The 20,823-nt window shown below is 42.0% G+C and overlaps 2 protein-coding genes across 3 annotated transcripts; one reads left to right on the plus strand and one right to left on the minus strand.

Annotated features, from left to right (window-relative positions):
- Positions 1-1,186: 1,186 nt before the first annotated feature.
- On the minus strand, positions 1,187-3,618 carry LOC137005407 (tripartite motif-containing protein 16-like protein). The gene is made up of 5 exons (XM_067366286.1): positions 3,136-3,618; positions 2,817-3,050; positions 2,449-2,608; positions 1,967-2,014; positions 1,187-1,740 (listed from the first exon to the last, which is right to left on the minus strand). The coding sequence occupies exons 1-5, from the start codon at positions 3,208-3,210 to the stop codon at positions 1,187-1,189; spliced, it is 1,071 nt and encodes a 356-aa protein (XP_067222387.1). The 5' UTR covers positions 3,211-3,618.
- Positions 3,619-3,759: 141 nt separating this feature from the next.
- Positions 3,760-13,237, plus strand: LOC137006512 (tripartite motif-containing protein 16-like protein). Of its 2 annotated transcripts, none has more exons than XM_067367341.1 (6): positions 3,760-4,380; positions 8,049-8,144; positions 8,230-8,463; positions 9,813-9,972; positions 11,908-11,955; positions 12,181-13,237. In XM_067367341.1, exons 1-6 carry the CDS (start codon positions 3,808-3,810, stop codon positions 12,732-12,734), a joined length of 1,665 nt encoding a protein of 554 aa, XP_067223442.1. In that variant the 5' UTR covers positions 3,760-3,807; the 3' UTR covers positions 12,735-13,237. The 2 variants fall into 2 exon arrangements, with proteins under 2 accessions (XP_067223442.1, XP_067223451.1); XM_067367350.1 differs by having other exon boundaries at positions 8,242-8,463.
- Positions 13,238-20,823: the final 7,586 nt, after the last annotated feature.

Consider the following 20,823-nt stretch of genomic DNA (forward strand, 5'->3'; position numbering starts at 1 on the left):
GAAGGATATATAATGATATCACAGGAATAAATTACATTTCATAATATATTAAAATTGAAAACATTACTGTTAACTGTTTTCTGTTTGAATATATTTTATTTGAAAAGAAATAAAATAATACTTTTATTCAGGAAATAAAATGAAGGATGCTGAAAATGCAGCTTTGATCACAGGAATAAATTACTTTAAAAAAGTGGATATAAAATATACTCAAACAGAAAACAGTTATTTTAAACCATAATAATATTTCACACTATTACTGTTTTTACTGTATTTTTAATTAAATAAATGCAGCCTTGGTGAGCAGACAAAAAAAATCGTAATATATATTAGGATTTCCGGCATGCGCCATTTGGCTGCGGAAAAAAATATAGTCCTACATTTGTTTCGACTTGCTATCGTGCTTCATTTCATTCATACAGTTTGCACTCATTACTTTATCATATCTTACAATGTTTTAAATATTTAAGTAAAAAACTAACTTCACATGCGGACTTCACATTTCTCTTTTTTTTCATTAGTTTTTTTGTTGTCCTGCACCTGAGCCCAGTTTGGGTTTTTTGGGATGTGCACATCTGCCTGAATATTTTGATTCTTAAATATTTAAGTAGACATCGAATAGTAGAAAGTGTGAATGATTTTTATGTTTCACTCGTAACTCGGGCTATATGATCTTTGTGGTTGTTAAATAAGTTTTGTAATATGATTGTTTTACAATATGTGTTAATAAATCATGTTTTAAATGAAGAAATATAAATGATGAATCCACTTTACCTGAAATGAAATTTGTCAGGACTGCATGTTTATTGGTGCATATCTTGCAAATAACACATTGAATCAACTGTATTTAAATGAAGCGTGTCTTGCCTAAAGCCCCCTTAGCTGATCTAAAATTGAAATTGATTTTGCTCGTTTCTCACAGAAGTCTTCAGAGGCCCATAGTCCATGATGTCTTCCAGCAAAACATCGTATATTGAGTAGCAGTAAAGGTAGAGAGTCTGTTTTCAGTACATACAATATAGCACACACACACACACACACAGTGTTCTTCCTGTCTATTTCTTCTGCAAACGTTCATCTGTAGTATTAATGTAATGAAGAGAAAATACGAGACTATAACATCTCACTGTCACTGATTCATCATCAGCTCAAAGCATTATGGGTAGAATCTCTCTTTTCTGATTCATCAACACAGTTTCACTGATCCATAATAATCAACATAAATCCCAGGATAGAGTGGTTGAGTGAATGTGGTCTGGACTGTGTGGATGAGGATCATTGTGTCTCCAGAGACGCTGTAGAAGGACAGAGTTCCTGCACTGTGATCCACATACACTCCTACTCTATAGTGATTCTCCTCATTCACTGTTCTGCTGATGATGGGCTTTACAGGGAGTTCAGCCTCTATGTTATTGTGCCAGAATAAGTAACTGTCGGGAGAGCAGCTCAAACTCCAGGACTGATCATTAAATCCAAACTGACACTCATCACCCCGTCCCTTCCTGCTGATGCTCTTATATGACACTGATATAAACACATATTCACTGCACTCAATCTCCCAGTAACAGCGTCGATCACACACACTCTCTCTACACAACACCTGAGGATACTCATCAAATCTGTCTGGATGATCAGGATACGACTGACGCTCTGGGTAAGTGTTAGTAATCACTGTGTTCCTCTCAGACAGACGGAGGTGTTCATTCACTGTGTTCAGATCCAGAGTGATCCGATGGGAATCTGATGGAGATAAAACACATCACAATCAGGAATGATCAATCTGATCTTTTAATGTATCTGAACTCTTCATGGCTCAGTGTTCAGTGTATCATCAGGTGTGTCAGCTGACCAGATATCCTGAATCATCATTATCATGATCAATTATTAAACTCTTCTATCATGATTTCTCCAGGAAGAACATGAACACATTCAGTGAGTTTCTCTGCTTGTTTTCTCAGTGACTTACACTGTAGGAAGTCGTTCCTGGTCTTGGGATTCATGTTGGTGAATGTGACTGTGGAAATCAACAGACATGAACAGTGTGAAGAGAAATGACTAAATCAAATGCATTCATTTCTAATATGATGTTGTACAATATGATGATGAAAGACTCATTTCTGAGAGCAGATGAATCTCCAGGGGCCTCATTTATAAAACACACGTCTCAGATTTGATCCTAAATTTCATGGATTTCATCCTGCATCATGTATAGAAACACTTGCTCTTGATGATGAGTGCCGTACTTCTGAACCATCAAGGGATATTTGTGGCCGTTCTGAAGGTGGATTTTGATGCACTTGTTCACATTACACTTGAATTTAAGATAAATTTTGAACAATGTAATTTAAGAATTGTGCACATGGACATTTATAAATCATAGGAACTGTTGTGCGTTCACATTTAGGGTCTTTCTACACACGTCTGTATAATGGAGGCGCAGGACTTTACCTCTGTCAGAGATCTTCTTCAGCTCCTCTTTGCAGAAATCCTCCAGTTTGTCTCTCAGCTGACGGACAGATTCTCTCACGCCATCAAAAGAGGAGAGAGAACTGAAGGGATCATCATTTACGTCTGTAGATTCAGGAGGAGCTGAGAGAGACTGGAAACTCTACAGAAAACACAAATCAAAACTTCAGCCAATAACCTGCTCTATATCAGATCTGTTGTTGATCTTTAGTAACTCGTCTCAATCCAGCACTTTCACACAATCAGATACTTTCTGCTCTTATTCATTATTTAGTGATAAAAACTATTTGGCATGAAATGTTTCTCCTGCTCAAGTCCACTATGATCCTGTTCTTCTAGATCTCTGTTACCTGCAGGAAATGGATGTGATCCTGTGTGTGTGAAAGCTGCTCCAGCTCAGCGTCTCTCCTCCTCAGATCATTGATCTCCTGCTCCAGTCGCTCCAGTCGTCCTTCAGCTCGACTCACTGCAGTCTTTTCCTGATCTCTGATCCGCTGTGTGGCCTCAGAGCGGCTTCTCTCGATGGAGCGGATGAGCTCAGTGAAGATCCTCTCACTGTCCTCCACTGCTGTCTGTGCAGAGCGCTGTTAGGACACACATCACAATCACACAGTGACTTCAGTGAGTCTGACTGAGACTTCTCAAACTTCTCTTCTTCTCCAGACTCACCTTATGAGACTCCACAGCCTCTCTCAGCTGCTGAAGATCTTTCTGTCTCTGCTGGATCCTCTGACGGATCTTCATCTGCGTCTCCTTCAGCCGTTTCTGGAGGACAAACCAATAACAGGAAATGACACGTAAAACTACTATCACTAAGTTACATAAATCCAGAATTGGTGGAGGGTTAAAGATCTTGCATGATGAGTTTATTCTGTAGGTTCAAACCACAGATTCATAGTTTCCTGAAATGAGATTATGAATGGTTCAACAGGCTACAGACTGCTTCAAGACATGGAGATTCCTCTCCCTGATATCAGAACACTGCAAAGAAGACTGCAGCATATAAAGATTGAGCCACAATAACTAAAAAGTGACAATGCTGTAGTCTATAGTCAATTACACTACATGACTTCTGCCCAGATATTCGCCTAATTTTCAATCTAGAAAAGAGAGTCCAGAGTTTCTCATTCACAAATAAAACTCAGTCATTCATGCAACTCCACTTGAAAGGCACATAAACACAGAAGGAAAGTGGAACGAGGAAGCTGCTTTACAGACACGCCTGTTTTCCACACGTCACTCAAACACAGAAGCAGGAAACCATTTCATCTTGTCAGTTCAGGGAAACAGAAACTGAAGTGGAGTTGAGCTGTTGTGTGTTTGTGTCGCTCATGCAGTAAAATGGCAGAGGCCAGATTTTCTCAGGATGAGTTCACGTGTTCAGTGTGTCTCGATCTCCTGAAGGATCCAGTGACTATCCACTGTGGACACAGTTACTGTAAGAGCTGTATTACAGGCTGCTGGGATCAGGAGGATCAGGAGAGAGTCTACAGCTGCCCTCAGTGCAGACAGACCTTCAGTCCAAGACCTGCTTTAGCTAAAAACACCATTCTGGCTGAACTGGTGGAGAAACTGAAGAAGAGAAAACTTCCTGCTGACTGTTACGCTGGAGCTGGAGATGTGCAGTGTGACGTCTGTACTGGAAGAAAACACAAAGCTGTCAAGTCCTGTCTGGTGTGTCAGGAGTCTTTCTGTCAAACTCATTTCGACCGTCATGAGGAATATCACTCTCGTAAGCCACACAAAGTGATCGATGCCACTGGACGACTGCAGGACATGATCTGCCATAAACATGATAAAGAGCTAGAAATGTACTGTATCACTGATCAACAATGCATCTGTGTGTGGTGTAAGGAGTATGAACATAAAAACCACAACACTGTATCAACTGCAGCACAGAGGACAGAGAAACAGGTATGAACTGAGAGGGATTGTTCACATAGAAATGAAAGTGCTGTCTTTACTTACTCACTGTCATGCCATTAAAAACCGCTTTGACTTACTTTGTTCTGCAGAATGTAAAAGGTGATATTTTGAAGAATGCCTCATCTATTTTAGTCTATACATTGAAAGTCAATGGATACAAAGAAAAAATCATAAAAGTAATCTAAACAACTCCAGTGGTTAAAAAATATGTGTGCTTAAGTGTACTGATGTGCGCTTGTAGTGTACTTCAAATTAAACGTATATTTTAATAAAATGCTTAGAGATAATGAAGGCAAATTAAGTGTACTGAAAGAATAAACTTTCATGACTGTTTCATAAGTACACTTTATAAAGTACACTGTCATAATGTCAAAAGTTTTACTTTAAAGTACAGTGGTGTGAAAAAGTGTTTTTTTTTTCTTTTGCATGTTTGTCACACATTAATGTTTCAGATCATCAAACAAATTTAAATATGAATCAAAGATAACACAAGTAAACACAACATGCAGTTTTTAAAAACATGCTTGCCCCCTAAACCTAATAACTGGTTGGGCCACCCTTAGCGGCAACAACTGCAATCAAGCGTTTGCGATAACTTGCAATGAGTCTGTTACAGCGCTGTGGAGGAGTTTTGGCCCACTCATCTTTGCATAATTGTTGTAATTCAGCCACCTTGGAGGGTTTTTGAGCATGAACCGCCTTTTTAAGGTCATGTCACAGCATCTCAATAGGATTGAGGTCAGGACTTTGGCTAGACCACTCCAAAGTCTTCATTTTGTTTTTCTTCAGCCATTCAGAGGTGGACTTGCTGGTGTGTTTTGGATCATTGTCCTGCTGCAGAACCCAAGTTTACTTCAGCTTGAGGTCACAAACAGATGGCTGGACATTGTCCTTCAGGATTTTTTGGTAGACAGCAGAATTCATGGTTCAATTTATCACAGCAAGTCTTCCAGGTCCTGAAGCAGCCAAACAGCCCCAGACCATCACACTACCACCACCATATTTTACTGTTGGGATGATGTTCTTTTTCTGAAATGCTGTGTTACTTTTACGCCAGACGTAATGGGACACACACCTTCCAAAAACTTCAACTTTTGTCTCGTCAGTCCACAGAGTATTTTTCCAAAAGTCTTGGGGATCATCAAGTTCTTTTCTGGCAAAACTGAGACAAGCCTTTATGTTCTTTTTGCTCAGCAGCAGTTTTTGTCTTGGAACTCTGCCATGCAGGTAATTTTTGCCCAGTCTCTTTCTTATGGTGGAGTCATGAACACTGACCTTAACTGAGGCGAGTGAGGCCTGCAGTTCTTTGGATGTTGTTGTGGGGTCTTTTGTGACCTCTTGGATTAGTCGTCGCTGCGCTCTTGGGGTAATTTTGGTCGGCCGGACACTCCTGGGAAGGTTTATCACTGTTCCATGTTTTTGCCATTTGTGGATAATGGCTCTCACTGTGGTTCGCTGGAGTCCCAAAGCTTTAGAAATGGCTTTATAACCTTTTCCAGACTGATAGATCTCAACTACTTTCTTTCTCATTTGTTCCTGAATTTCTTTGGATCTTAACATGATGTGTAGCTTTTGAGGATCTTTTGGTCTACTTCACTTTGTCAGGCAGGTCCTATTTAAAGGTGCCCTAGATTAAAAAATTGAATTTATCTTGGCATAGTTGAATAACAAGAGTTCAGTACATGGAAATGACATACAGTGAGTCTCAAACTCCATTGTTTCCTCCTTCTTATATAAATCTCATTTGTTTGAATGACCTCTGAAGAACAGGCGAATCTCAACATAACACCGACTGTTACGTAACAGTTGAGATCATTAATATGTACACCCCCAATATTTGCATAATGCCAGCCCATGTTCCCAACATTATGAAAGGCATTAGACAAGGGCAGCCAGTATTAACGTCTGGATCTGTGCACAGCCGAATCATCAGACTAGGTAAGCAAGCAAGAACAACAGCGAAAAATGGCAGATGGAGCAATAATAACTGACATAATTCAATTATATTGGATATGATATAACATGATATTTTTACTGATATTTGTAAATTGTCTTTCTAAATGTTTCGTTAGCATGTTGCTAATGTACTGTTAAATGTGGTTAAAGTTACCATCGTTTCTTACTGTATTCACGTGGCAAGAGCCATCGCTATTTTCATTATTAAACACTTGCAGTCTGTATAATGCATAAACACAACTTCATTCTTTATAAATCTCTCCAACAGTGTAGCATTAGCCGTTAGCCACGGATCACAGCCTCAAATTCACTCAGAATAAAACTTTAACATCCAAATAAATACTTTACTCACATAATTCGAAGCATGCATACAGCATGCATGACGAACATCTTGTAAAGATCCATTTGAGGGTTATATTAGCTGTGTGAACTTTGTAAATGCGTTGTAATATAGTCGAGAGCTTGTTTGGCAGGGAACACGCCATTTAAAGGGGCGGCGCACTGAAAAAATCAGTGCATAGTTAATGATGCCCCAAAATAGGCAGTTAAAAAAATTTATTTAAAAAAATCTATGGGGTATTTTGAGCTGAAACTTCACAGACACAGGAGACACCTTAGACTTAAATTACATCTTGTGAAAAAGCATTCTTGGGCACCTTTAAGTGATTACTTGATTGTGAACAGGTGTGACAGTAATCAGGCCTGGGTGTGGCTAGAGGAACTGAACTCAGGTGTGATAAACCACAGTTAAGTTTTGTTTTAACAGCACTTTTTCACACAGGGCCATGTGGGTTTAGATTTTGTTTTCCCTTCATAATAAAAACCTTCATTTAAAAACTGCATGTTGTGTTTACTTGTGTTATCTTTGATTCATTTTTAAATTTGTTTGATCTGAAACATTAAACTGTACATTTTAATAATATATCATCTTTGTAATGCATTAAATAAGTACAGTTAGTTTGATGTGTTGAATAACATACTGAAGCACATAAAGTACTTGATTATAATTGTGTTATTCAGTATATGTAAAGTTATATATAGTTTAAATATACTAAAGTGCAACTTCATATTACCATGCATGCTTGTCAGTACATTTGACAGTATTATAGTTTAAATTTATATTTAAAGCAATTAGCTGAACTTAATAGTTATTTTTGACTCATTTAAGTAAGACTGAAGTACATCTTCATATTTAATTTCATAATTCTATTGTCTTGAAATATGTGTAAAAATAAATAAAGTTTAATTGCAATTAACATACAAGTTAACAAATAAGTGTCTGAAAATATTACTTGACATCATGATGTTTAGTCATGTGACATGCACGAACCAATAAGGTTTGATGTTATTGACGTGTCACCATATTTTATTTAGCCTCTGTAAACAGCCGAGACATTCTTCAAAATATCTTCTGTTGTGTCTCACAATAGATAGAAAGGCATATATGTTTGGAACGACATGAAGACAGAATTAAACTTTATGGTGAAATATTCATATAAAACTTCACTCTGATGAAATACTGCTGACATTTCAGTTTCATATTCATTCACAATCTCATTTCAGGAAACTATGAATCTGTGGTTTGAACCTACAGAATAAACTCATCATGCAAGATCTTTAACCCTCCACCAATTCTGGATTTATGTAACTTAGTGATAGTAGTTTTACGTGTCATTTCCTGTTATTGGTTTGTCCTCCAGAAACGGCTGAAGGAGACGCAGATGAAGATCCGTCAGAGGATCCAGCAGAGACAGAAAGATCTTCAGCTGCTGAGAGAGGCTGTAGAGTCTCATAAGGTGAGTCTGGAGAAGAAGAGAAGTTTGAGAAGTCTCAGTCAGACTCACTGAAGTCACTGTGTGATTGTGATGTGTGTCCTAACAGCGCTCTGCACAGACAGCCGTGGAGGACAGTGAGAGGATCTTCACCGAGCTCATCCGCTCCATCGAGAGAAGCCGCTCTGAGGCCACACAGCGGATCAGAGATCAGGAAAAGACTGCAGTGAGTCGAGCTGAAGGACGACTGGAGCGACTGGAGCAGGAGATCAATGATCTGAGGAGGACAGATGCTGAACTGGAGCAGCTTTCACACACACAGGATCACATCCATTTCCTGCAGGTAACAGAGATCTAGAAGAACAGGATCATAGTGGACTTGAGCAAGAGAAACATTTCATGAGAGCAGAACGAGCCGCTAACTGAGATGTTTCAGGAATTCAGTCCGATTCAGTCCAGTGTTTGTTATCATATAATCATCAGTCAGACTCTCGTCTGATCATCTTTTGTTGAAAGACACGACACTTACAAAGACCTGAATAGGCTTTTTTTTAAATAAATTATTAGGCAAACACCATTAATTAATTTTTTCATCTGGTTTCTTCTGTCATGATGAAATCAGTGAACTTGATGGTGGCAATTTCCACCCAATTAGATTTTTCATCATATTTTTTTAATGAAATCTTCTATTTCTACCACAGTATTTTCAGTAATTTTCACTAAAGTTGGGTCAGGTGATTTCAAACCTGGTAAGATTGGTTAATCTACTCGTAGCTTTTGAACTGCTTTTCCTCTGGATATTTTCTCAATCCTACAATGTGATGCTTTTGATGCGCTCGACCTGTTACACAGACATTTATGATCTTAGCAGATGTTTTATCAGCCAAACCATTTCCTAGAAAGTTCACACATAGTCCAAAAGAAAGAAATGTGCTTAATTAAGTAAGTTAAGTAAGTAAGTTAATTACTTCAAATCTTTTATACATATATATATATATATATATATATATATTTATTTATTTTTTAAACTGGACTTGCAGATAATATAATATTAATGAAATAAAAGGCCACTTAAAAGAGAGACACTTTCATGTTTCTTAAAGCGTTATTTTATTATATTACTGATATTACTAATATATTTGATCATATTATTACTAATATATTTAAATGCATCACAGACAAGTTTCAGTAGAAATGACAAAGTATATTTTAGTTGATCATAAATGCTTGTCAGTTCATTGAGCAGTAACTTTAATCAACAGAAGTAATTATGAAATTATATTTAAAGATACTTAAATCCTACTTAAGTGGATCAAAATTAATAGGCACTGTTAATTTTAGCTAACATCATTTAATACAAATGTAAACTATAATACATTCATTTAATTAAAATAATTATTTTAATTATAATTTTAAAACGTTTTTAAAAAAAATTACTCTGCTCTTAAGTATAATTTTAAAATTATATTATTTCTGTAATAATAAAAGTTTGTATGTATAGTAAAAAGTAAAAGTATGCTAAAGTGCACCAGGATTGTAAGTGTCAAATAGTTTTTATCACTAAATAATGAATAAGAGCAGAAAGTATCTGATTGTGTGAAAGTGCTGGATTGAGACGAGTTACTAAAGATCAACAACAGATCTGATATAGAGCAGGTTATTGGCTGAAGTTTTGATTTGTGTTTTCTGTAGAGTTTCCAGTCTCTCTCAGCTCCTCCTGAATCTACAGACGTAAATGATGATCCCTTCAGTTCTCTCTCCTCTTTTGATGGCGTGAGAGAATCTGTCCGTCAGCTGAGAGACAAACTGGAGGATTTCTGCAAAGAGGAGCTGAAGAAGATCTCTGACAGAGGTAAAGTCCTGCGATTATACAGACGTGTGTAGAAAGACCCTAAATGTGAACGCACAACAGTTCCTATGATTTATAAATGTCCATGTGCACAATTCTTAAATTACATTGTTCAAAATTTATCTTAAATTCAAGTGCATCAAAATCCACCTTCAGAACGGCCACAAATATCCCTTGATGCTTCAGAAGTACGGCACTCATCATCAAGAGCAAGTGTTTCTGTACATGATGCAGGATGAAATCCATGAAATTTAGGATCAAATCTGAGACGTGTGTTTTATAAATGAGGCCCCTGGAGATGTATGTATAAAGCCGCTCAGAGTAAAATTTTAGTCTTAAGTGTGTCAAAATTCTAAGAATGACGTAATTTTACTCTTATTCTTAGACTTAAGAATAAGTGTGATTCATAAAGGTTCCTAAGTGTCAAGACTAGGTCTCAGCTCCTAAATTATTTAAGAGAGCTGCAGAGGTGTCTTAACCTAGTTAAGAGTAACAAGATGGCAGCAGAGAAGAGGAGACACACGCTTTCCAATGAAGATATGATGTATTGGAGTTATATGATGACATGGAGTTGATAAAATGATATAAACTTGATTGTACATTCTTTTTGTAACTGACCTAATAAGAAATTTCATAACTTTAAATAAATGTAATAAATATTACTTAAACAATAATTAATATGTTTAATGCATTTAAAGGTGCTGTATGCGATTTCTCAAATTCGTTGTTGAACACTGTTGATTATTTGAAATCAACCCAAACAAACACACCCTCTCTTCATTGCACCACCTCCAAAACTCGCACTCCAATCCTAACCTCTGAGTCGCCACCCTGCTCTGAGTCGGTCAAGAAACAAAATGCTTCACGAAAAATAAAGCGCAGATGATGAATGAACGACAAGGAAGCACAAAAGATGAACATACAGTACACAAGAGTGAATACAAACAAGAGTTTGTTGCTAATCGCAAACAATTTTGCTTAAACCATCAAAATATGAGAAAAAATATTTTTATTTTTATATTATTTAAATGTTTTCAAATATGACATTGAATACAACAAAATCCGTTTTTAATATTTAATTGGTTCTCTCTGGTTTTTGCATGTTCATAATTTCTTTGTATGACAGCCTGGCCAAAAATAATTTGAAATTTAATTTCATTATCACACATGAAACAATTGACTCCAAGCACAGCTAGTCGATGTGCTTACATATTTTTAACACATTTTTAAAAGTTTAATTAAGCTGAATTAAGGTTGAAGATGTCAGTTTTCATATGGCTGGACATCACATTTGTCCTCTACTCTATGGCAGTTCATTGACTGTCTGACTGACCATCAAACCATGTGGCAAAAGAAAGCCACTTTTATGTTGACTGTGGGCTTCCTGCAGTTGTTGGAGCCGTTGGTGAACTCAGGACACATCATTGCTCTAACTGTAAATGAGGAGACATATATCAATAGAAAAAGATTCCACACCATCAATACTAATTTGTGTTAAAAGCTATTGCTTTTAAATCAATTTATATATTAAAACGTTTGTGTTTTTTAATATATATTATTGTTATTATTGTTTTTTATAATAACATTAAATGATTGGTATTGTGCTGCCTTGACTTCACCCTTCCAGGCTCGCTATTGGCTGATTCAGAGGTTGAGGGCGGCCATTTTGAGTTGACATCATTGTAGTCTTTTAGCTTCTTTATAAAAGTTTCCTACTCTTAGAAAACTCCTACTCTTTACTAAGAATTTTTTGACACTTAAGTCAAAACTTAAGACTGATCTTAAGAGCATTTCTGAGAAGTTTTATACATACGGGCCCTGCTCTCAGAAATGAGTCTTTCTTTATCATCTAATGTCATATTGTACATCATATTAGAAATGAATGCATTTGATTTAGTCATTTCTCTTCACACTGTTCATGTCTGTTGATTTCCACAGTCACATTCACCAACATGAATCCCAAGACCAGGAACGACTTCTTACAGTGTAAGTCACTGAGAAAACAAGCAGAGAAACTCACTGAATGTGTTCATGTTCTTCCTGGAGAAATCATGATAGAAGAGTTTAATAATTGATCATGATAATGATGATTCAGGATATCTGGTCAGCTGACACACTGATGATACACTGAACACTGAGCCATGAAGAGTTCAGATACATTAAAAGATCAGATTGATCATTCCTGATTGTGATGTGTTTTATCTCCATCAGATTCCCATCGGATCACTCTGGATCTGAACACAGTGAATGAACACCTCCGTCTGTCTGAGAGGAACACAGTGATTACTGGCACTGACACACCACAGTCGTATCCTGATCATCCAGACAGATTTGATGAGTATCCTCAGGTGTTGTGTAGAGAGAGTGTGAGTGATCGACGCTGTTACTGGGAGATTGAGTGCAGTGAATATTATGTGTTTATATCAGTGTCATATAAGAGCATCAGCAGGAAGGGAGACGGTGATGAGTGTGAGTTTGGATTTAATGATCAGTCCTGGAGTTTGAGCTGCTTTCCTGACAGTTACTCATTCAGTCACAATAAGATACACACTGATCTCCCTGTAAAGCCCATCATCAGCAGAACAGTGAATGAGGAGAATCACTATAGAGTAGGAGTGTATGTGGATCACAGTGCAGGAACTCTGTCCTTCTACAACGTCTCTGGAGACACAATGATCCTCATCCACACAGTCCAGACCACATTCACTCAACCACTCTATCCTGGGTTTACTGTTTATAGAGGATCATCAGTGAAACTGTGTTGATGAATCAGAACAGAGAGACTCTACCCATAATGCTTTGAGCTGATGATGAATCAGTGACAGTGAGATGTTATAGTCTCGTATTTTCTCTTCATTACATTAATACTACAGATGAATATTTGCAGTTGAAATAGACAGGAAGAACACTGTGTGTGTGTGTGTGTGTGTGTGTGTGTGTGTGTGTGTGTGTGTGTGAGAGATAGAAAGTTTACGGTCTAGGACCAGACCTTTATGGAAATGTACAACATTTCAGATTTATTCTGGATCTTTTTCTTTTTTCTTGTTTTTGACAAATGAAATGAAAAAAAATAATTCCCGTTCATTTTAAATTCTAGGGTCTAAAACGATGATTTTTTTTTTACACACATTTAGAACAACCAAATCAAGCCCAGTTTTTTTTTTTTTTGTGCATGTTAAGACCGATATATTGTGTCGTTTATATTGTGTTTTAATCATGATTTATTTTATTACTAAAATGTCAGTATTTCTTGTTCATCATTTCAAAATGCACATTGATCATTAATTTAAATCTGCTAGTTATTTTCCATCTTTGAAATAAACGAATAAACAAACCTGCTGGGATTCTTTCTATTCTTTCTTCCTGTTTCAATATTCTGCCTTGATTTATTATTTATTTATGACACTCTATCATATTTTTTTACATTACATCAAAGATGTAAAAAGAAAAGAATAGGGTCTCCGCCCAACTAGGACCCGAGGAGGTGTTATACCAAAATAATCCACTGGGTGGCACCCATGCCCCATTATAACTAGTGATCATGACAGATCCTCTCCAGTTACTGACAGTGATGAAGCTCCAGTCCTCCACAGTCGACCTCACGGAGGATGAACTGCTTCTTCTTCAGCGAGACATCAAGGGATTGTTTAATGGACCTGGACTAAAATGCATGTTTGAGCCGTTTTGACTGAAAGAAACTTGCTCTGATGTATGTAGAAATCTGTCAGTGTCATTGTTTTGTCTCAAGATGAACACAAGTAATGTTTTTTTTTTCTAAGGCACTTTTAAAAAAGCTATAAAGGGGCTGTTTCCCGGACAGAGATTAAGCCTAGTCCAGGAATAAAATGGCCCTTTAAACCAGATTAACAGAAATCTGCTTTCTCTGTCATGGTTTAAAATAGTCCTAGACTTAGTCTAGTCCAGAGTTTAATAAGCTGATTTCCTGGAGGAAGACTAGAGCTACTCCAGGACTAAATTAAACCTACCAGGAGGAGGTTTAACTTCAGATTAACATTGCGCTTCAAAGAAGACACATGTATTACTTGGATATATATATCGATATTGATATATACAGTGTGTGTGTATATTTATTATTTAAACAATTTATTTTGATTTAACAGCATTGTTTCTGGTTCAAATGTGATTGCTTCATGTTAAATGGACTTGAAATGGTTACTAGAATTCACTTGATGTTTTCATTTTGAAATAACATGTTTCAGTCGAGTAACCAAACAGGACTTTCACTTCCCATCATGCTTTGCACCGGGCTGAAGTGGGGGGGAGTAAATGTTGAAATAAAGTGTTATTTTATGCATTTTTTAGAAAGATGAGAATATGGAGAGACTTCTTACTGTTTTATTTTCTATTATGTAAAAGTTTTTGTTATGTTAGTGTTTTTTGGAGATTACCGTTGTGGTGAAGTGTAGAGCTTGAGTTTGGGTTGAGGACCTGCTAATGTGAATTATTTTTTTTATATAAATATATTTAATGAAGCAACAACTATAATAGTGATTTAGATCAAACCGGTATCATTTCTAGACTGCCAACACGGATAATCACATCGTCCAGTTCAGTTCACATAAAACGGTGTCAATGCAGATCAAAAACATGTTAAATATCAAAGGTCAAGCAACAGTGGGGACATTTTTAATGATAGAGCCAAAACAGTTTGCAGTTCTTTTGTGTAAATTAAATCTTAATAACCTGTAATAATTGTGTTTGACTAATTAAAGCCTATTGTATAATATTGTTACATTAAGTGCTCTAACAACATGTTTGAAATGTAAAATGAACGCCTGTGTATTACATTAGAAACACAACCATGCCTAATACTTAATAAACTATTCTTAAAGAAGATAATAATAAAGACAACATAAACCAACATAATGTTTGTTGCAACACACTATATGTTCTGTAAAAGTAATTTTTTATTTCACCGTGACACACCTAATGGGCGGGGTTAAGGGCTATATAAGCAGGCGTTTCGCCATAGGATTTCAGTGTCATTCGACTGAAGCGACGACCCTGAGCCGCAGCCTCGTGGCACGGCAAGTATCGCAGTACTCGTTCCGTATCTCAGGGAACCGAGGTTACGTTAGTAACCGAGTACGTTCCCTTTCGATACTTCACTCGTAGTGCGTATGGGGAACGAATTCAACCACGCCGTGCCACGGCTGGGAACGATATAGCTTGAAGTTTGGACACCTGAGAGGGGGCCAAAAAGACAAGCGAGAGGGCAAGCCCTTACCGAACCCTTGCGTTACACTTAGAGGAAATTTATTTCCATGATAGCGTGAGGCGGAGCTCATCTGAGGCCGCTAATCACACTGAAAGGACTCGAGCCTGTAAGGTCGGGACATCGAGATGGTAAAACCTGACAAAGGTGGACGGCGAAGACCAGCCGGCCGCCACACAGATGTCTTGGATGGAAACTCCGTTGGACCAAGCCCATGAGGAGGCCATCCCTCTAGTGGAGTGGGCTCTGACTCCTATGGGGCATTTGGCTCCCAGTGAGGAGTAGCACAGCGTAATAGCGTCCACTATCCAACGAGAAATGTGCTGTTTTGAGACCGGAGATCCTTTGGTTCGGCCTCCAAAACAGACAAAGAGCTGATCTGACTGTCTGAAAGACTGCGATCGCTCTATGTAGGTCCTCAATGCCCTGACAGGGCAGAGTAACTCCAGCCCTTGCTCTTCCGTCGAAGGGGGCAGAGCAGAGAGCGAGATGACCTGAGCTCTAAACGGCGTTGAGAGCACCTTAGGGACGTAGCCATGCCTGGGTTTCAGAACGACCTTAGAGTCTCCAGGCCCGAATTCGAGGCATGCGGGGCTCACAGAGAGGGCCTGCAAATCGCCAACACGCTTGACCGAGGCCAGTGCTAACAGCAAGGCGGTTTTTAGCGTCAATGGCCTGAGGTCGACTGAGCCCATTGGTTCAAATGGGGCTCCTTTTAAGGCCCTGAGGACCAAAGACAGGTCCCAGGAGGGAACGGTGAGGGGGCGAGGAGGATTCAATCGCCTAGCGCCCCTCAGGAAACGGATGACAAGTCCGTTTCATCCCACTGATTGGCCAGCAATAGGAGCATGGAACGCTGCAATGGCTGCTACGTAAACCTTGAGTGTGGAAGCGTTCTTGGAGGAAAGACAGTATAGAAGATACGTCACTCTCCATTGGGTCTATGTTGCGTGACGAACACCAGTCAGCAAAGACCGACCATTTCTGGTCGTAGAGGCGTCTCGTGGACGGCGCTCTAGCCTGAGAAATGGTATTTAGGACGTCCCTGGGGAGGTTAGTAGGCTCCCATCGAGGGACCAGAGGTGCAGAGCCCAGAGCTCCAGCTGTGGGTGCCAGATTGCCCTGTTTGCCTGAGAGAGGAGGTCCCGTCTCAGGGGGATCGGCCACGGGGCTCTCAGAGAGAGCTTGAACAGCTCCGAGGACCAAATCTGGTTCCTCCAGAGCGGGGCCACTAGAAGGACTCTGTGTTGGTCTTCTCTGATGCGCCTGATGACCTGAGGGATCAGGGCGATCGGAGGAAAAGCGTAAAGGAGCGTGCTGGGCCATGAATGGGCCAGAGTGTCGACCTCCTTCGAGAAAAATGTTGGGCAATGAGAGTTGTCTTCTGAGGCGAAGAGGTCTATCTTTGCCTTCCCGAAGAGCTCCCAAATCCTGAGGACAACCTGGGGATGGAGCGTCCACTCGTCGGAGGGGACGTTGCTCCGTGACAGCATATCTGCACCCAGATTGTTCCTGCCAGGAACATGAGTCGCTCTGAGCGACTGAAGCCTCGGAAGAGCCCATTCCAGTAGACGTTTCGCCAGAGCGCATAAGCGGCTGGACGAGAGACCGCCCTGGTGGTTTAAATATGACACCACTGTCATACTGTCCGATTGGACTAGAACGTGACGCCCTGTCAAATGAGCCTGAAAGAACTGAAGGGCCTTCATCACTGCTAGCATCTCTAGACAGTTGATGTGCAGAAGGCTTTCCTCTTGGCTCCATGAGCCGAAGGCCGGTCTACCGTCGCACACAGCGCCCCAACCCGAGTTGGAGGCGTCTGTTGCTAGCACCGTCCTTCGTGAGACCGCCTGTAAGGGCACTCCACGCTTGAACCATACAGGGTTCGTCCAAGGTTTCAGGGCTAGAAGACAGGCCTGATTGACCTTGAGGCGAAGGCGGCCGTGCCGCCAAGCGCTGGGAGGAACCCGGAACTTCAACCAGTACTGAAGAGGCCGCATCCGAAGAAGGCCGAGCTGTAGTACCGGAGAGGCGGAAGCCATTAGCCCTAGCAGCCTCTGAAAAAACTTCAGAGGGAGGCAGGCTCTGTTCTTGACTGAGGCTGTGAGCTGCTGAATCGTCAGAGCGCGCTCTGGCGAGACTACTGCCGTCATATGGACTGAGTCGAAAACTGCTCCCAGAAACGATATTCGTTGAGTGGGGCACAGCAAGCTCTTGGTTGCGTTGACCCTGAGACCCAGGCATTGTAAATGGCTGAGGAGCACGGATCTGTGGTGTTCCAGCTCGACTCGCGAACGGGCTAGAATGAGCCAGTCGTCGAGATAATTCAAGACTCGGATTCCCGCCTGTCTGAGAGGGGAAAGTGCCGCGTCCATGCACTTGGTGAAAGTGCGAGGAGCCAGAGACAGCCCGAAGGGCAGGACCGTATATTGGTATGCCACCCCTTCGTAAGCGAATCTCAAGAATCGTCTGTGACGGGGGGCTATCTGGATGTGAAAATACGCATCCTTCAGGTCCAGCGAGCAGAACCAGTCCTCGGGGCAGATGTGCGCGAGGATCTGTTTCAGTGTCAGCATTTTGAACTTCCGTCTCATGAGGGAATGATCCAGGATGGGTCTGAGACCACCATCTTTCTTGGGGACCAGAAAATAGCGGCTGTAGAAGCCTGACTCGCTTTCCGCGGGGGGAACTATTTCCACAGCTCCTTTTCTTAGCAACGTCATGACTTTGGCTCGGAGGACATGGGCGTCGTCCGGATTGACCAAAGTTTGAAGCACCCCGCCGAAGCGAGGGGGCCGGCGTGCAAACTGGAGCGAGTAACCCTGAGTTACGATCCCCATGACCCAATCTGACACATCGGGGATGGCCTGCCAAGCCTCGGCCCGAGTGGCAAGGGGTTGAATGATATCGTGTGACAGACCGCCGCTGAGGGGGTTGTACACCGAGAGTAGCGGAAGAGGAAATTTGCTCTCTTTTAGATGATATAAAAATTTGTTCGCCGTGAAAACAGCGTTTGGAGTGGGCGCAACAGTTGTGGGCCCAGTTGTCACTTGAAACATGTCTCCCACGCCCGGATTTAAACGAGGCGGAGGGGAAAATGTTCGTGGGAGCTTTTGGGGTGGTCCGATCGCGACGGGACGATTCCCCATCCTCTTCCTTCCTGGCAGATCAGGATGACTTCGGAGGCACCGGGTCCAGCACAATCTTGGGCCGGGGTCCCTGGCGTCTCGGGAAGGGATGGCGCTTGGCAGAGCACGAGCGCTGGCGTTGCTCCTTAGGTGGCGCTGACTGCGGTGCTGCAGGTGGAGCGGGCTTGTGCTGCTGAGCCGACGCAGTCCTGGGGCGGCTGGAAGCAGAGCTGGAGCGCTTGGGCAGGAAATGTCTCATGGCCTGAGACGATTTCTGTGCCGCTGTGAAGCCATCCACTGCAGGGCCGAAGAGACCAGAGGGAGAGACCGGGGCGTCTAAGAAGGCCGTCTTGTCATTGTCCTTGATCTCCGTCAAGTTAAGCCACAGGTGGCGCTCCAACACTACCAGGCTGGCCATGGAACAGCCGATGGCCTGAGCCGTAGCTTTCGTGGCTCGCAGGGCAAGGTCAGTAGCGCTGCGAAGGTCCTTGAAAGCCGGCGCGTCAATCCCAGACTCGTCCAGAGAGCGGAGGAGTTTGGCCTGGAAGACTTGGAATATGGCCATGGAGTGTAGCGCAGAAGCGGCCTGTCCTGCCGAAGTGTAAGCTCGACCAGCTAAGGTGGAAGTAGACCGGCAGGGCTTGGAAGGGAGTGACCTCTTAGCTTTCCATCCCACAGCCGCGGGAGGGCAGAGGTGAGCAGCCACTGCTTCGTCAAGGGGTGGCAGGTGCTCGTATCCCTTTTCCTCGGCGCCGTCGACGGCAGTGAGGGCGGAGCGGTGCGTGGTATGAAGGCGGGCGGAGTACGGAGCGCGCCACGACTTCGTCAGCTCCTCGTGGACCTCGGGAAAAAAGGGCGCTGCTCGCTGGCGAGGGGCTTGGCGGCGGCCAGGCAGGAACCACTCGTCAAGGCGACTGCGCGACGGCTCCTCAGGTGGGGCCCAGTCGAGGTCCAGCTCTTCTACGGCTCTGGATAGGATGCGGAAGAGCTCGGCATCCATGCCCTGGCCATGTTCAATGGGCTCCAAGGGAGGCGGGGGGGCGGGATCGTCCGATTCGCCAGCCCACACTTCTGCTTCGGAAGCCGCAAGAGACATGGAGTCGTCCTGCTCGTCGTCTGTTCCACCGAATGAGACGAGGTCACTCGCTTCCGCAGAGGGACGCTGCTCAGGCCGAGAGAACAGGACGGGAGAGGGTTCCCTCGGAGGAGAGGGCGAGGCACGCGGGAGCTGGGCCGGCGTGAGCTCGCCTATCTCCTGGCGCTGGGTCGCTCTGCCCCGCTGTCTCTTCCTAGCCGGCTCGCGGGAGGAAGGAGACGGGAGGGCGCGAGCGGCGAGATCACCCTCTGTGAAGAAGGCGACCCGCGAGCGCAGGGAACTGAGACTCATGCACTCGCAGTGCGGGCATGAGTCCCCAGCGAGCGCGCCGTCTGCATGGGGCTTGCCCAGGCAAGCGACGCACTCGCTGTGACCATCACCGTCGTGCAGGGGGGCCCTGCACGTGCCACACGAGTGGCGGGGCATCTGAGAAGGCGCCGTTGCCGTGAAAACGGCACTTGGGTGGCTCTTTTAGAGCGGCGTTAAGCCGCGGTGAAGCTCTCAAGACGGCGCGCCGGATGGCGGCAGGGGACACACAGGAAGCGGCCGGGAGCGGGAAGCGGGAGGCGGCGACTCGGCGACGGCGCTGACGCTGCAGTCGGAGAGGGCGCCGGCGCTGTCCTCAGTCCGGCGAGTCCAGGCGAGTCCGCTGCGGGAGCCTCTTCAGACGGCGGCGAGAGCAGTCAGGAAGGCGGCGAGCTTCGGGGAAAAAGGGAGACCTTTCCCCATACGCAGTACGAGTGAAGTATCGAAAGGGAACAGCACTGTCCTATGATTTATCACTAAAGTAGCTTATATATTTTTATACTTTTGAAGGAACTATTTACAGCCCACAGCTTCACAATTAATAGAGAGACGGTTTGACTTATCCACACACGCAATCACTCTCATTACATACTGATACTGTATTAATTTATCTGTATCTGACTTACAACGAGCAGAAATCTGTAAGAAATGTGGTTGGTAAAAATGAATATGCTTCAATGCATATGTGTATAGAGAGAAAAAAATCACACCCATTAAAATTTTGTAAGGTATTTGTGCCTTAAAAACATTAATTTTACTGATATAAATTGTTGTAAATTCATCAGTTCATTGTGTGTGGAAAAGAAAGCTTTTCTATGTGAATATATATAGTAAAGTGTACTTTATTGCTGTGATCAAAGCTGAATTTTCAGCATCATTACTCCAGTCTTCAGTGTCACATGATCCTTCAGAAATCATTCTGATATGATGATTTGCTGCTCAAGAAACATTTATGATTATTATCAATGTTGAAAACAGTTGTGCTGCTTCATATTTTTGTGAAAATTGCGATGCAATTCAAACATTTGTGGTACGATTTTTAACAAAGAGAAATTAATACTTTAATTCATCAAGGATGGAATCAATTT

Source organism: Chanodichthys erythropterus, chromosome 3 (genome assembly GCF_024489055.1).
Source record: "Chanodichthys erythropterus isolate Z2021 chromosome 3, ASM2448905v1, whole genome shotgun sequence".
NCBI lineage: Eukaryota > Metazoa > Chordata > Actinopteri > Cypriniformes > Xenocyprididae > Chanodichthys > Chanodichthys erythropterus.